The sequence below is a fragment of the Oenanthe melanoleuca genome, chromosome 11 (genome assembly GCF_029582105.1).
Source record: "Oenanthe melanoleuca isolate GR-GAL-2019-014 chromosome 11, OMel1.0, whole genome shotgun sequence".
Classification (NCBI taxonomy): Eukaryota; Metazoa; Chordata; class Aves; order Passeriformes; family Muscicapidae; genus Oenanthe; species Oenanthe melanoleuca.
The window spans coordinates 7,302,395-7,316,324 of NC_079345.1; the positions used below are offsets into that span (position 1 = coordinate 7,302,395).

General features: G+C 51.1%; 1 protein-coding gene across 1 annotated transcript; it reads right to left on the reverse strand.

Moving 5' to 3' along the window:
- Nucleotides 1–54: 54 nt before the first annotated feature.
- Nucleotides 55–13,433, reverse strand: GOT2 (glutamic-oxaloacetic transaminase 2). The gene is made up of 10 exons (XM_056500380.1): nt 13,251–13,433; nt 7,824–7,980; nt 6,558–6,686; nt 6,154–6,213; nt 5,873–6,034; nt 5,377–5,481; nt 4,351–4,501; nt 3,565–3,730; nt 2,528–2,678; nt 55–2,045 (listed from the first exon to the last, which is right to left on the reverse strand). The coding sequence occupies exons 1-10, from the start codon at nt 13,385–13,387 to the stop codon at nt 1,923–1,925; spliced, it is 1,341 nt and encodes a 446-aa protein (XP_056356355.1). The 5' UTR covers nt 13,388–13,433; the 3' UTR covers nt 55–1,922.
- Nucleotides 13,434–13,930: the final 497 nt, after the last annotated feature.

The following is a 13,930-nucleotide window of genomic DNA, read 5'->3' on the forward strand; positions in this document are numbered from 1 at the left end:
TCCCCGAGGCTGAGCCCGTGGGGACCCGCGGCAAGGAGAGGGAGAGAGACTGGGTTGTGCTCCAGGATGCTTTTATTGTACAGAGAACGGCCCTACGCGGGTAAGAGGGCAGGAGGCGGCAGCTACAGAGCCACGCAGAACCGGGGACCACAGCACAGGAACCCACAGAGCCGTGGGGCAGCACCTACCGCGTGTGCGGCATGGAAAGCGGCTTATTGCACAAAGGACAGCAAGCAGCGGCTGTGGGCATCGGGCCAGTAAACAAGCGGCGTGGGAGCGGAAACCTCCTGTCAGGGAGCGGCGGGAGGATCCAGCCTTCCAGCAAGTGTGGCAACAACGTGCACTAGACCGGGACAGGTGCACGAGACCGGACCTGTCCCAGCTCCAACGGGCACACAGCTGCCCTGGGCAGGAATGGGAAATGAGGACTGTCCTGCTAAATACCCTGGGATGGCTGCAGAGGGAAGAGGTGCCAGTGGATGGAGACAGCTCACAGACTCAAAGAGGTAATGCCTCAAGCTCCACCTAGGGCGGCTTCACTCTATCGTGGGCCAGTGGCTAAGGATGGCCCCGTGTCTTAACACAGAGAGCTTTTAGGAATTTGTCCTCCCGCCAGTCAACACTTTGATTTCAGCTCCATGACACTAGCTCACACCTGGACAACCTCAGTTCACACACACGGTGCTCCTGGGGCCCATCAGTGGGAACTGCTTCTCTCTACATGCGATTCTCAGAGGATGAGGGTTTCACTGGTCATGTAAGATCCCCTGTGCTAGCATGGCCCTGAGGGAATATTTAGTGCATGGAAGGGACAGGATCCAGCTGCACAATGACAGGATGACGTCCCCAGCTCAACATAGCCATGCACTAGTTTATTTGGATTAAAAATCAGAGTCCATTAAGTCACAGAACCTCAGGGGCACTTGTTTTAGAAGGACAGAATAGTTTTTGAGTCATCAGCTCTCAGATTTCTCTCAAGATCTCTTTTCTGGTGTCACCAGAAATGTGGTTGGACAGAGCAGAGAGGGATGTCCCACCTCCACGTGAGGGGGATACTGCAGGGCCAGCCTCTTGGCTTATGGCTTTGGGACACACACAAAGACTGCAGGGACGGAGGCTGCTGGAGGTATAGGGCTTGACTGCTTGGCTTAGGACAGGAATGGGACGAGGCAGAGACCACCAGAAAGCAGTTTTCAGAGGAGATTCTTATTGGAGAGGGGAAGACGGGGTGAGAAATTGTTTCACCTCCAGATATGAAAGTGAGACAGGTTTAAAAGAGGGACACTGGTCTGCCCCACGCACTGATGCCACTGTGAATTACACCTGAAAGGAGAGTCCCAGATGAAAAGAGCGAAGCCAACAACGGAGCAGAGTTTGGTAGTGAGAAGTCCTCAGAGTTGGTTGTCAGAGGACAGCTTTGGTGCTGCCCAGCCCCAGGCTGGGATGATGGAGGAGGATGGAGCCTGCTGGCAGCAGGAAGTAGCTAAGGAGTTTGGAGGAGCACACCAGAGCAGCCCTCCAACTCAGCCCACCCAGCTCCCTGCCTGTTGCTGCTTGGACCAGCAGCCAACAGCCTCACAAAGCCTTCTCATGGAGAAACGTGTGCAGAAAAGCCTCTGGTGCCTACACTGGTAGGATGGCATTGCTAAGCACTTGCTTCCTCCAGCATAGACAGGTGCTGGGTAAGATGGAGAAAGGATGGACAGCAGGGGAGAATGGCTGTGACGAGCAGGAGCCAGCAATGATGTCCCTGCTCCAGAACACAGGGTGGATTTGACTAGGCTTCTACAACTCATCTACAAGATACATTCAGCAGCGGCTTCAAGTGCTGTGGTTGGAAGTATTCTGCTTGTTTCTTTTCCCTCCCCATCTTCGACTGGTGGGGAAGGGAAAGCCACCAGCTCCAGGGCACCCCTTTGTCTTTACTTTGTAACTTGATGGATGGCATGGGCCAGGTAACCCACGTTGCCTGATGTAACTCCTGCCACAGAGATGCGTCCATCTTTTGTCATGTAGACTGAGAACTCCTTGATCAGCCGTTCCACCTGGGGTGAAAGAGCAAAGTTCAAACTGCAGGCCAACCTCTGCTGTGTCAGCAAAGTGCAAATTTACCCAGCTTGCTCAAACTCAAAGCAAACTGGCTGCCAGCAGACAAGGCATTCTACTACCTGCAGAGTGCCCTGTGCACCAAGAGAAATGCTGTTCAGCTCTCAGGCCAAGCATCAACACTGCAAATGTTCAGCTGGAACAGTCACCTCACTTGAGCTTACCTCTAAGGTCACTTCAGAGCAGCACCAAGTGACTGCTTGCTTTGATAGACATGACAGCTACTTTTACTTTAAACCTCCCCAAGTACAGCAGGGAACAGAGCAAGACTGGGGTCCCCATAATATGCCAGTGCTTAGGGCTTGGAGGATGTTCCTCCTGAGGAAGAAGTGCTTACAAGGGCTCATTTTGGCATCTGCAGTCAAAAACTTATTGATAAGGATTGCCGGTGACACTCTGACACCACTGGAATTGCATTTACCTGCTCAGGCTTCAGCCCTGTGAAGCAGAACATGCCGATCTGGTCAGTGATGTGCTGCCAGTTGTGGGAGGATCCCTCTTTCTTGAGGTTGGACACCAGCTGAGTCCGCATGCTGATGATCCGGTCAGCCATGCCCTTCACCTCTGTGAGCCTGAGAAGCCAACCCAGGAACCATTCAGAGCAGGGCTGGAACACACCAACGGTGCTCTCCCCACCCCAGTTACTGAAAATCAACCTCTCCACCTGGAGGGAATGCATATGCATATGAAGATGTAGTTCCAGCTGGGGGAGCTGCTTCTTTCTCCTGATACCCGAAGGTGACCTCTTTTTTATTTATTCCATTGCTGTTGGACACTACTACCAGAATATAGACATTTCTCACATCTGAAAGCCATGGGTCAGTAGGATGCCTCATGGCAGCATTACTCAAACCCAGATAAAATGGTATGTACAGATAAACCAAGATTACAGGGGTAGCATTGGCAAACGCACCCTACTCCAAAGCAGCACAGCTAGGAAACGTCTTTGCTGGGCCCTGGATCAGGTACAAGTGTCAAGCTGCCAAAAAAACACAGCCCCCAGCGAGGCCACAGCACACTGCCAGCCTTTGTTCTGCCAGGCCAGCTGCTGGGAGGGACCCGGCACCAAGGGGCTGGGAAAACAGCACAGGCTGATGCCAGGAATCAGGCTTAGGGCATGAGGGTTACATTCCTGGGTCTCATTCCATGGGGCTTATGCTTCCCTTTCCCCCACATGAGACACAGTACATGGCTGCACCACTTCAGACGTTTATGCTTCTTGGATAGGCAGCTCCTGCAGCCCTCAATCTTTCAGGAGCTTTATCCCTTCCTTTACGTGTTTTCTTCCTTGATAACACAAGGAAAAACTTTAAACTGACACCAGCTGATGCCAGGGCATAAGCAGGGATTTCTCCAGAGTAAACACGGTTCTGATTTTCTTGAAGCTGCCTGTGACAGCAGCACACAGCACAGCACTAAGAGACCTCACTATCATGAACATGACAGATTTCTTCTTACCACTCCTTCCGTAGGTCAGGGGTGTTCAGGATCAGAGAGGCAATGCGCGCTCCGTTCACGGGTGGGTTGGAATACATGGGGCGGATGAGGATCTTCAGCTGTGATTCGACCCTCTTGGCTTCATCTGCATCGCTGCAGATCACCGTGAAGGCACCCGCACGCTCTCCTAAGAGAATCACAGAGTATCTTGAGTTGGAAGGATCATGGAGTACTGCACAGAACAACCCTAAGAATCCCACGATTCCTGTGTCTGACAGCATTGTCCAATACTCCTTAACCTCTGTCAGGCTTAGTGCTATGACCGCTTCCCTGAGAAGCCTGTTCCAATACCCAACCATCCTTTAGATTAAGAACCTTTTCCTGATATTCAGCCTAAATCCTCCCTGACACAGTTCTGTCATTCCCTTGAGTTCGGCCACTGGTCACAGGAGAGCAGATGCTGCCCCTTGGGAGGAAGCTGATGCCTACAATGAGCTCTGCCCTCAGTCTTCTCCAGGCTGAGCAAGCCAAGTGTCCTCAATTTCTCCTTGTATGGCTTCTCCTTTAGACCATTCACCATCTTTGTAGTCTCCTTTGGACACCCCCTGAAAGCTTTATATCCTTATATTGTGACACCCAACATTACACTTTAGTGGATCCCTGTTCTCTAGAAGAGTCTCCACCAGCTCCTAATGGGTTATCCCTGCTCAGTACTGCAGGATGAACACAGGCAGCAGGAAGACACTGGAGGGCTCCCACCAGCAGCAGCCTGGATGAAATTATTTCCTTGCCATGTGCCCTACTCACCATACAGTCCCATGTTCTTAGCGAAGGACTGTGACAGGACGATGTTGATGCCCTGGTCGATGAAGTATCGCACAGCCCAGGCATCCCGGTTGATGTCCCCACTGGCAAAGCCCTGGTAGGCCATGTCAAAGTACACGAGGAGGTTTCGTTTCTGCCAACAAAGATGGAAGAGAGTGTCACAGAAGCTGAGCACCCCTCAAAGGAGCAGGCTGAGAATAGCTATGCAGACAGTGGTCGGTCCACCTGCAGCCATTCTCCTCCAGAAAGAGAGCCACTTCCCTTCACACACCACAGGGAAAGCAGCACAAAACCTGCAGCTACTCATCATACATCAAAACAGCAGCTAAAGACCCTCCAGTGAACTTATGGGATGTGCAAGTCTGGCCCAGGAAGCAGAAGTAGATTCAACAGTAATAAAATAGTCTACTTCAATGTCTTCTGTATTATTGGTTTCGAGAAAAGCAGCTGGGAACTCTCTAGTCAGCCAGGCAGATAACCCAGATGCACTGCCCCTTAGTCAGAAGATCTACCCTTCTCTAGGCCACAGAGATCACTTTGGTAGCTACCAATTCTCAGGACTCTACTAAGGCCAGGTATTTCCAAGCCAAATTTCACTGGCTACAGGCTTGACGAAGCAGCAGGAAGGAGGAGAAGGTAGAACCTGTCCCTGTCTATTTCCAGCTGAAGCTGGCAAGGAGATACCAGGCATGTGAGAGATCTTCCAGCATTTTTAATACACCAGCACTGGGTGCTCCGCTCCAGCAATCACAGCTCGTGCTTTCAACCCTGCTGCTCTCCTTTCAGGTCTCCCTATTCCAGCTTCCTGGGAAGGTGCTAGAAGAAAGCCCAATGGTCAGCCAGAAGCTTTCTGCGTGCATTTGACTGACTCCTCTCAGGAACATGACACCCATCCTGGCTTCAGGGAAGGGAATAACCTCTAGTAAAGTAAAGACCAGGTGCCACCCACAAAAGGCCAGAGATATGGTTTTCCCAGGAATGGCACAGTACCCCTGGGACATTGCTTACCTTCACTGTAGCTGCCAACTCCTTCCATTGCTCCTGCCGGGGATCCACCCCAGTGGGGTTGTGAGCACAAGCATGTAAGAGGATGATGCTCTTCTCTGGAATTTTCTAAGGAAGATGTTGTAGAGAATGAATCATCAATGGTATCTGAGCACTCTCCTCAGCAGATGAGACAGTTTAGATGAGTTCTGTGAAACTTCTAGCCTTGATTTAATGCCTTCAGGCATCATAGAATGATAGAATACCCTTGGCCCTGCACAGGACAATCACACTATGTACCTGAACTGTTCAAACACTCCTTGAACCCTGGCAGACTTGGTGCCATGACCACTTCCCTCAGGACCCTGTTTCAGTGCCCAACCACCTGCATGAAAAACCTTGTCCTAATACCCTGCCTAAACCTCCCCTGATACAGCTTTATGCTGCATCATCAAGTACAGGGTAAAGTAAGATCACCACCCATTTCCCCACATTCTTCCAGGCATGGAAGGCAACTCACAGAAATGTCATCCATGGCTCCAGAGAAGTCAAGGCTGCACGTCTTGGGGTCATAGTAGCGATAAGCCTGAAGTTGCATTCCAGCATCACGGAAAATGGGAGTGTGATTGCCCCAGGACGGTTTGGGGAGATACACATCACGGCTGGCTTTGAAGAATCGTTGCTGGTCAACAGAAAGACAGAGTTCAAACAGGTTGAATGTGTTCAAGCAGTTAGAAAACCCTAAAAATTCAGCTCAGGTCAAAGTATGTCCTTTCTTTCCACTGCCGGCCTGGCACTCACCAAAAAGTTGGCTCCAATTCGCAGAGATCCAGTCCCAGAAATACCCTGCACAGTAACATACTGCAAGGAAAGAAAAAAATATCTGAGTCTGAGTAGCCATGATGTGTTACAGGGAGAGCACCGTCACTATGTCAGCACTGGCAGCAGCACGTCAAAACAGGGACAAGGGGCTGGAGGGACCACAAGGGTCAACAGCCCCAGGGCAGGGAGTTGGGGCCCCTAGCAAGGTTAAACCCCCTCTCTGAACAGAGCTGTTTCAACCCAGCCTTCAGAGGAAGCAGTGATCCTTGGGCCCAGCCAGCCCAAAACTCAGAAGCATCACTACCCCACCAGTGCTTCCACATTTGCTGAGCACCCACATACCAACCGTCCTCCCTGCCCCTTGTGTCCCAGCCTCTCCTTACCCGCCCACTCTTGAAAGCCTCACTGTTTTCCCCCAGAGCCAGTTCTGCAGATGCCCGGGTGAAATCCGCCAGTCCCCCAATGGGCAAGTACTCCTTATCCATCTTCTTGGCTGCTATCATGGCCTCTGCCTGGAAGGGAGGGCACAAGGTCAGCAAGGAAGGCATCACTGTGGAATGATGGACAGCTGAAGGTCACTTCTCTGCACGTTTGCTTGCTCGAAAGGGGCAAAGGTTGGTTTACAGGAGTTTCTCTGCAGGGGTCATTCTAAGCAAGGGGCAGCAGTAAACATTTCAGATAAAATCCCACAGCCACCAGAGCCCTCAGTGGGTGATGGCATTGGTACAGTGGAGCACCAGAAGACAGCATCATTTCCAGCCCAATATAAGTCAATGCTGCTGCACACACTTCTTTGCCCAAGCAGGAATCATCCTGCAGGAAATCAAGACTTGAGTGTTACTGAGAGGAGATCTCTACATAGGAGACATCCCTCAACCAGGTAGGGTAGCAAAACTTTTGCAGGACCTTGTTATGCTGGGAGGGGCACAGACCATGGCAGCATTTACATACCACCAGGAAATTGTCCCTGTGACACCATCCAGGCTCCCTGGTTGTGACCCAGCTGCACAGAGAGAGGGAAGGGAATCGATGGCTTTAAAGCCCACACTGATGAGACACGTGGAAAAGGCACCCTCCCTGTTGGTGCAGCCAATCAGTGCATGTGTCAGCTGCCAGCTATTTTACAGCCTATTTCTACCCCAACAGCCCTAAAAGACCCCATAATCCCCTCAAGGGCAATGTCCACATCCAGCTCCCTGGGCTGGAGTTTTAGACTGGCTTATGGAGAAACTGGTAACATCGGCTCAGCAGAATTTCTAAGACTAATCCACTAAGGGGCCAATGCAAGCTCCTTCCTCTCTTGTGGGGTGCTCTAAACAACATCAGCCTATTCAAGAAACATCTTGAAGTTCAGAGAACAGGTGCATTGGAGGGCTCATGGAAGTCAGCAACAAGTTAAGAGTTATCTGAATGGGAACAGGATATTAATTTCCTGTTTTGTCCTGTATTACTTAATGGCTCTGTCGTGTCTCAAAAGCATTAGTCCTGCCAAGGGAGATATCCAGGAATACTGTCCTGATCTGGTAGAGACAAAGCTTATTTTAAGGACCAACAGAAAAAACCTACTTAGTGACCTTTCCCTTCTCTGACTCCCTCATGGTACCTGGCACCTGGATCTGGCCCTGCCCAGCAGCCAGCACCCGGCTCACCTTGCGAACACAGTTCAGGACATAGGGCTTCCCGTTGTCATCCCGATATGCCCCCACACCCAGGTTCATCTTCTTGGAGTTGGTGTCACGTTTGTAAGCTTCTGTCACCCCCAGGATGGGGTCGGGGGGACCCATCTCCACATGGGACCACCATGAGCTAAAAGGGAGAAACAAGAAGCTAAGCATGAGGCTTGAGAACTGGGCAGAGATGTGCACCAACATAAACCTTCAAGGGAATCTTATCCTTAAACCACTGAAAAAGGTATAAATAGTATTCAGAGAATTATTAAAAAAAAACCAAAAAAAACCAAAAAAACAAACCAAAGCATTTAAGTCACATCATATATTGCATGGGCAAAGAGCCTCAGTTCATTGTGGATGAAGATAACTGACTCCTTCTCAGTCATTAGCATGTTGAAATGATCCTGTTTGCTTTATGTGCTAACACCACAAAGAGCCCAGGAAACTGAAGCCTTGAACTGTTATGCTCTGGACAAGTGCCCAGAACCTGCATGTGGGATTGCACAGGTTATTCCCCTCCAGGGAACCTTGGCCAGACTCAAACAATTGCACAAAGCATGAATATGGAGTCTCTTCCAAACTCCTGGAAAGGCCCTAGTACATGAAAACTAATTTGTTTTTCTCCCAACATTGGCTGACAGAACAATGGTATTTCTACTCCTTGCCCTACAAACTCTGCCTCCCCTGGTGTTGTAGACAAATGCTGTTTTGCAGGAAATCACAGCAGAGATTCTTCCCTGAGTAACAAGTTACAAGCTGTTGTGAAGACCCTTCCCCTGCTATCAAGCACAAAACCTCCCTGCATCAGGAGGAGCCACCTGCCTCTGCCCTGCTGGCAGCACATCCTGAAGATGGAGAGGCTCTCTTAATGTCAAGGGCAGAGCAGACCATGCTATAAAAAGAAACCTGTTATTTCCTTTGGCCACAGCCTCTGCCCTGTCCCATGTCCAGGCTTTGCAGACAGTGCAGGAGCAGCAGTGTGGCCTTTTTTAACCTGCCTGGCAGAGGGCTGTGGCTGTCACAGCCCCCTCCTGAAGGCACTGCATGCAGCTCTGAGTGTCCTGATTCATCACATTGGTGCCTACCCAGGTCCCTCAGCTAGTGGGGAACAAAGGGTGCAATACAAAGTACATTTGGTTTATCTCCTGGAGGACAGAACTCAAGCCTTGATTGCTGAAGGAGAAACACACAGAGAGACATATCTGCTTGACTAAGCTTTGCAGCCCAGGAAAGGCTACTTTATCTGATAGTAAGATCCTTTCCCAATTTGGGAATGCTGTCCTGGGGCTGGTCCCTGCCCCAGGCAATGCAGGCAGCCTGGAGCCAGCCCAGGGCCAGCCAGACTTCCTGCTGAATGTGTAGTGCAGATTCTGTAGGCAGACACAGAGATCTGTGGGCAGCAGAGCCAGGTGGGTTAAGGAAGCTCCAACTGATCAGCAGAACTCGCAAAATCATCTTTCCACTCTTTCCCTGGTTTAGGTCCATTTAGGCCAAATTTACTCACTACAGAAAAATTTTGCACTCTCCAATTTAAGTACATTGCATCTCATGGAGCCCAAACATCATCTGTCCTCCTCAGACTAACTGCTCTTCCCATCTGTACACTATTTCCAAATTTTAAAAAAGCCTGTTTCTCCTTTTGACAGGCTTTGAGGAAGAGATAGAGCTACCTCAGATAGTTTAAAAATGGAAGATATGCTTAATGTTTTTTAGACCACTAACCAGTCTTAATTACCTCTTAAGTATAGTATCAGCTTGGAAAAGAGGATGAGTCAATCATGCCTGCAACACACACCCTCCAGAGAGGGACAGGGGCTGCAGCCAGTGTGGAGGGAGTGACCTGGAGAACCAACCTGAGCAGGACACGTCAAGGGGACTGTCAGGGCAAACTCCTGCTGCACATTCAGGCAGCTTTGGACAAACCCCTCCCAATGTGTTCCTGGAAATGAAGAGGCAGGGAAAGAGAGAAACAATGTGCAGCATTGTTGCTTTCTTCAGTTTTCCTGATTTAGGATTATTTTGGTATCAAGGGCTCCAAGTGCCTAGCCATCTATTTTAAAGAGCAGCTACTTTGGAGATGGTGACAGCACCTTTTTTCTGCTGGGCTTTTCCCCAAGCAGCTTACAGTGTTTGGGGTATTTAGGTCCCCATCTTGCTAAGGCTTAGGCAGGTCACTGAGCTTTAACATACTGCAATTAATGCTGATCCTGTGGGCTTTTACCTAAGCTGCAGCACTCCAGAGAGTTAAGTACTTTTGTTCTGAGCCGGTTTTTGTGTTGGCTTAAGGCACCGAACGGTAGGTTTATTTTCCCGTTCTCAGAATGAAGATTTCCAGGTGAAACAAGACTCCTTTGGTGTTTCCAGGGAGGTGAGCTTGCAGGAAGACAGGAGAAAAAAAGCCAAGGCTGAGTTGTCCAAACACATCAGCATACCAAAAAGATCAGAGAGGCCAAGCTTTCCCAAAGGGGTTTGGGAAAAAGAGATCTACTAGGGGTCCAAGGCCACAAACCCTAACACACTGCTGTCCCCCGTTACTGCTGTGCCTGCACTGCCTTGCGTTTTGAGTAATTAAAAGAACGTTGGGCTTGAATAAAGGTCAAAGCTATAAACTGCACATCTCTGCCAGGCCAGAGGTATTCAGAGCAGAAAACTAACCAGAGGTAAACTTAAGCTGGGGTTGACCTACCCAAGGGATACTCAATGTAAGCCAAAGGAAGCACATTCTCCACCTACAGGACTTCAACACAGAAGGCCCAGTCAGAGTTTACATGCTCATCAGAGCTGGTGTCCAAACAAGCTCTGTACTCTTCAGCCACACTGGTCTTCTGAGCTGGCTTCATGCACAGCTTCAAGTGCAGTGGGACAGAGAGGATGGGAAAATGCACCACGAATTGCTTAAATTTGCAACACCTTTCAAAATTATATGTGGAACTTATGCCTCAAGACCTAAGAAGTGCTTAAGAATCAAGCCAAGCTCGGAGAGCAAGCATTCACAAGCCCAGGGAAGTTTCCCATCGTGGAGAGGCCAGCCCATGTTCCCTGAGGTACAGCCGCATAAGATACCAGATTTCAGAAGCATTGCCAAAGCCCCCACAGCAGTTCTGCAAGCTGGAGCAGAGCGAGGGGCCAAAGGCTGTCAGGCTGTCCGCAAACCACATCTAAAGCAAATATTTACACAAGAACAATGCCAACAGGCTGCTGGCTACTACGGGGCCTTTCAAGCCTACAAATTCCTTGCCCCAGTGAGCATCAGGTAGGCTTTCCACCAAGAAAAGTATTTAAATAGCTGTCTTGTGATACATTAGAGCAGCAGACTGAGTTATCACCCTAATTACCATTTGTGTGTCAAAGGAGCAGTTTTAACTATTTCCTATCTCTTTATCTCTCTTCTGCTTTCAGAAAGAGCATTCTCAGCACAGAGTAATGGTAGCAGCTGGAGTACCACATTATATTGCTGAAGATAAGGAAACAGAAACTGCTAATCAGTGCTTGGCTTCCCTTGTTACATAATAAGCAACATTCCTGAACACGAAAAAGGAGGCTGTGCACAGAGACTCCTTACTTACAAAATTTAATAACCTCTCTTGGGTGACCTTGATGCAATTTGGTAATTTATAGTTTGCTGTATAACAAGTTTGAGAAAAGCAAAGCTTATGCCAGCAGACTCCATATCTTTCACTGGCCTGCTACAGCCCATGGGCACAAAACACAAGTTTTAAACAGCTGCTCTTCTGTCCCTGCCGAGAAGAGCCAGAGGGCTGGCTTAGAAGCAGTAGTGACTGCTGAAATGGGGATTTTAAAAAACCCACTGCTTTCCTGATGTAGGCTGGAAACTGTTTCTAAGAGACTTCCCCACTAGTGAGGGCCAAAGGAGTCAAAGGGTTCTGGAGAGCAGCAAAGCCTTGTCCAGATCCCTCTGCACACTCTGTTTCTTGGGCACCTGGTCTCAGTGATGTTCCCAACCTCGTGGCTCTCAGGTCAGCTGTACTTTGTAGAAGCTGTTCTGGACTTTTCACACAACTCCAGCAGCTTTACACATCCTTCTATCCAAACCTCTGCTGACTAGAGACAGCAGAATCCAGAGCTGCCAGTGTAGGACTGGTCCTCACAGAAACACAGTCACTCCCACCCTGCTCCTGCCAGGATTTGTACCCCTGAGGCCACAGCTCTAGCGCAGCCAGCACTACTCCCACCCCATTTCATGAATCGTGGAATCAGTGCAGACTGCTGCAGCATGCATGATCCCCAGGCCCACTGCACAGTGCAGAGGTCCCTTTGGCCACTACACAGGCCAGCCAGACAGCACCACTCAGCCCCATTTCATAGCACACAGAATCCTGGAATGGTTTGGGCTGGAAGAGACCTGAAGGATTACCTTGTCCAAATCCCTGCCATAGACTTTCCACCAGACCAAGGTGCTCCAATCCCTGTCCAACCTGGCCTTGAACACTTCTAGGGATGTGACAGGCACAGTTTCTCTGGACAACCTGTGCCAGGGCCTCACCACCCTCAGAGGGAAGATTTTGTTCCTAATATCTAATCTAACCCTATCTAAATCTATTTAAATCTATCAATTTAAATCCATTACCCCTTGTCCTGGTACTCCATACCCTTGTTGAAAGTCCCTCTCCAGCTCTCTTGCAGCCCCTTCAGATACTGGAAGGCCACAATTAGGTCACCCCAAAGCCTTCTCTCTTCCAGATTGAATAACCACAGCTCTTTCACTCAGCCTTTCCCCATAGAAATGGTGCTCCATTCCTCTAATAATCTTTGTGACCTCTGGATTTCCTCAAACAGATCGATGTCCTTCCTGTGCTGGAGTCCCAAAGGTGCAGCAGTGCTGCAGATGGGGTCTCAGCAGAGCGGACCAGAGGGGCAGAATCCCCTCCCTTTCCCTGATGCCTGCACTGCCGGTGATGCAGCCCAGGGCACGGCTGGTTTCTGCGCTGCGAGCGCACATGGCCAGGGCACGTCCAGCCTCTCATCGACCACATCATTCATGCCCCCTAGCAGTGTACATCACTAGCAGCACCCCGCCCAGTTACTCAAGGCAAAGGGTGTCCTCAAGCCATCGGTCAAGGCACAGGGTGTCCCCAGCCCGTTGTTAAGGCACAACTCCCCCGGTTTCTCGGGGCTCCCCGGTGCCTGTGCGCCCTCCACGGCGGCGCCTCAAGGGCAGGCGGGGGGCGCCGGGCCGCACCGCAGCCAATCAGAGAGCGAGGACCCCCCTCCCCAGCCAATCCGAGCGCGGTCCGTCCCCCCGGCAACCCCCTTCCCCAGCGCGGCGTCACCCGCTCCCCGCAGCCTCCCCCCATCGCCACCTCGGAGCGGGGCTCGGCCGCGGGAAAACCCCTCCGCCGACACCGGCGGGCGGCCCCGGGGACTGAGCCACCTCTCAGCATTCACCTGGCGCGGGAGGCGGCGGCGGCGAGACGCGGGGCGGCGAGGAGCCGGCGGCTGTGCAGGAGAGCCATGGCGGCAGCGGCGGCGGCGGGCGGGCGCTTCACACCACGGGTGCCGGCTGAGCGCTCCGCCCCGCGCATGCGCCGCCGCGCGCCGGGCACCGCCGGCGCTGCCCCCTGGCGGTTACGGTGCAGCCGCGCCCCCCGCCCGCTCCGGGCGGTGCTGGGCTGGGCTGGGCTGGGCTGGGCTGTACTGGGCTGTGCTGGACCATGCTGGGCGGTCGTGGGCAGTATTGTGATGTGCAGGACTCGACTCGGATGTAGTGGTCCATGGTAGGCTGTACTGGGCCATCTTGTATCAGGCCATACTGACTGTACTGGACTGCAGTAGGCTGTACTGGGTTATAGATGACTCAACTAGGACGTGGTGGGCCGTACTAGGCTGTGCTGGATCGTCTTGTACCAGGCTGTACTTGGCCATACTGGGACATACATAGTGGTACTGCACCATACTAGGCTGTACATTTACACTGTAATCGAACTGTACAGGACTGAACTGCACCGTATGGCGCCATACAAGTCTACACAGGGCAGTCTTGGGCCACAGTGAGCTATACAGCATTGCCATAGAGGACTCTACAGGGCTGTACTTGGCCATATGGAGCTGTACAGGACTGTGCAGAG

What these genes read in the sequence shown, in the direction of transcription:
- GOT2 (XM_056500380.1), bottom strand. Translation starts at nt 13,387, where the DNA reads ATGCGCGGGGCGGAGCGCTCAGCCGGCACCCGTGGTGTGAAGCGCCCG. An exon ending in AGGCTTTCAAGAGTGGGCGG is followed by an intron (nt 6,214 to 6,557) that starts GTAAGGAGAGGC and finishes CTTTCCTTGCAG; the next exon opens with TATGTTACTGTGCAGGGTAT. An exon ending in GAATTGGAGCCAACTTTTTG is followed by an intron (nt 6,035 to 6,153) that starts GTGAGTGCCAGG and finishes TCTGTTGACCAG; the next exon opens with CAACGATTCTTCAAAGCCAG.